The sequence below is a fragment of the Psammomys obesus genome, unplaced genomic scaffold, assembly GCF_907164565.1.
Source record: "Psammomys obesus unplaced genomic scaffold, mPsaObe1.curated_primary_1811, whole genome shotgun sequence".
In the NCBI taxonomy this organism is placed as follows: domain Eukaryota; kingdom Metazoa; phylum Chordata; class Mammalia; order Rodentia; family Muridae; genus Psammomys; species Psammomys obesus.
This window is the reverse complement of record NW_026589785.1, coordinates 1-572: the sequence shown is the minus strand read 5'-3', so window position 1 is coordinate 572 and position 572 is coordinate 1. Positions and strand designations below refer to the sequence as shown.

Genomic DNA, 572 nt, shown 5'->3' with positions numbered 1-572 from the left:
CACACAGAACAAGGACCCAGGCGAGTGCACAGAGCTCTCTCCTGACCTGGGGAGTGTGTGCGGCCGCCAAAGTGTCGTGTCCTGTCCTGTCCCGCAGCTGTACCTGGGCATCGTGCTGGCGGCTGTAGTGATCATCACGGGCTGCTTCTCCTACTACCAGGAAGCCAAGAGTTCCAAGATCATGGAGTCCTTCAAGAACATGGTTCCCCAGGTGAGGCGGGCACAGCTGGACACAGGGAGCAGGAGGGACCGGGCGGAGGGGGCCTGGGCGGTGACCGTCCTGTCTCACACACACGGCGGAGGGGGCCTGGGAGGTGACTGCTGAGGTGACCGCCCTGTCTCTCACACGGCGGAGGGGCCTGGCGGTGACCACCCTGTGTCTCACACACAGCAAGCCCTTGTGATCCGGGAAGGCGAGAAGATGCAGGTGAACGCCGAGGAGGTGGTGGTCGGGGACCTGGTGGAGATCAAGGGTGGCGACAGGGTCCCGGCTGACCTGCGCATCATCTCAGCCCATGGCTGCAAGGTGGGCCGGTGCCTCGGGCTGCCGCTCTGCTCTCTTCGCTCAAGAC

At 64.3% G+C, this 572-nt stretch overlaps 1 protein-coding gene across 1 annotated transcript in view; it reads left to right on the top strand.

The window, feature by feature from the left end:
- The window catches only part of LOC129675411 (sodium/potassium-transporting ATPase subunit alpha-3-like), a gene marked incomplete at its 3' end in the record, with an annotated part of 2,601 nt that extends 2,075 nt beyond the window's left edge, over positions 1-526 (top strand). The window contains exons 4-5 of the mRNA XM_055605438.1: positions 98-211; positions 392-526. Of these exons, the coding sequence (XP_055461413.1) occupies positions 98-211; positions 392-526 (249 nt within the window). The remainder of the gene's footprint in view (positions 1-97; positions 212-391) is intronic.
- Positions 527-572: the final 46 nt, after the last annotated feature.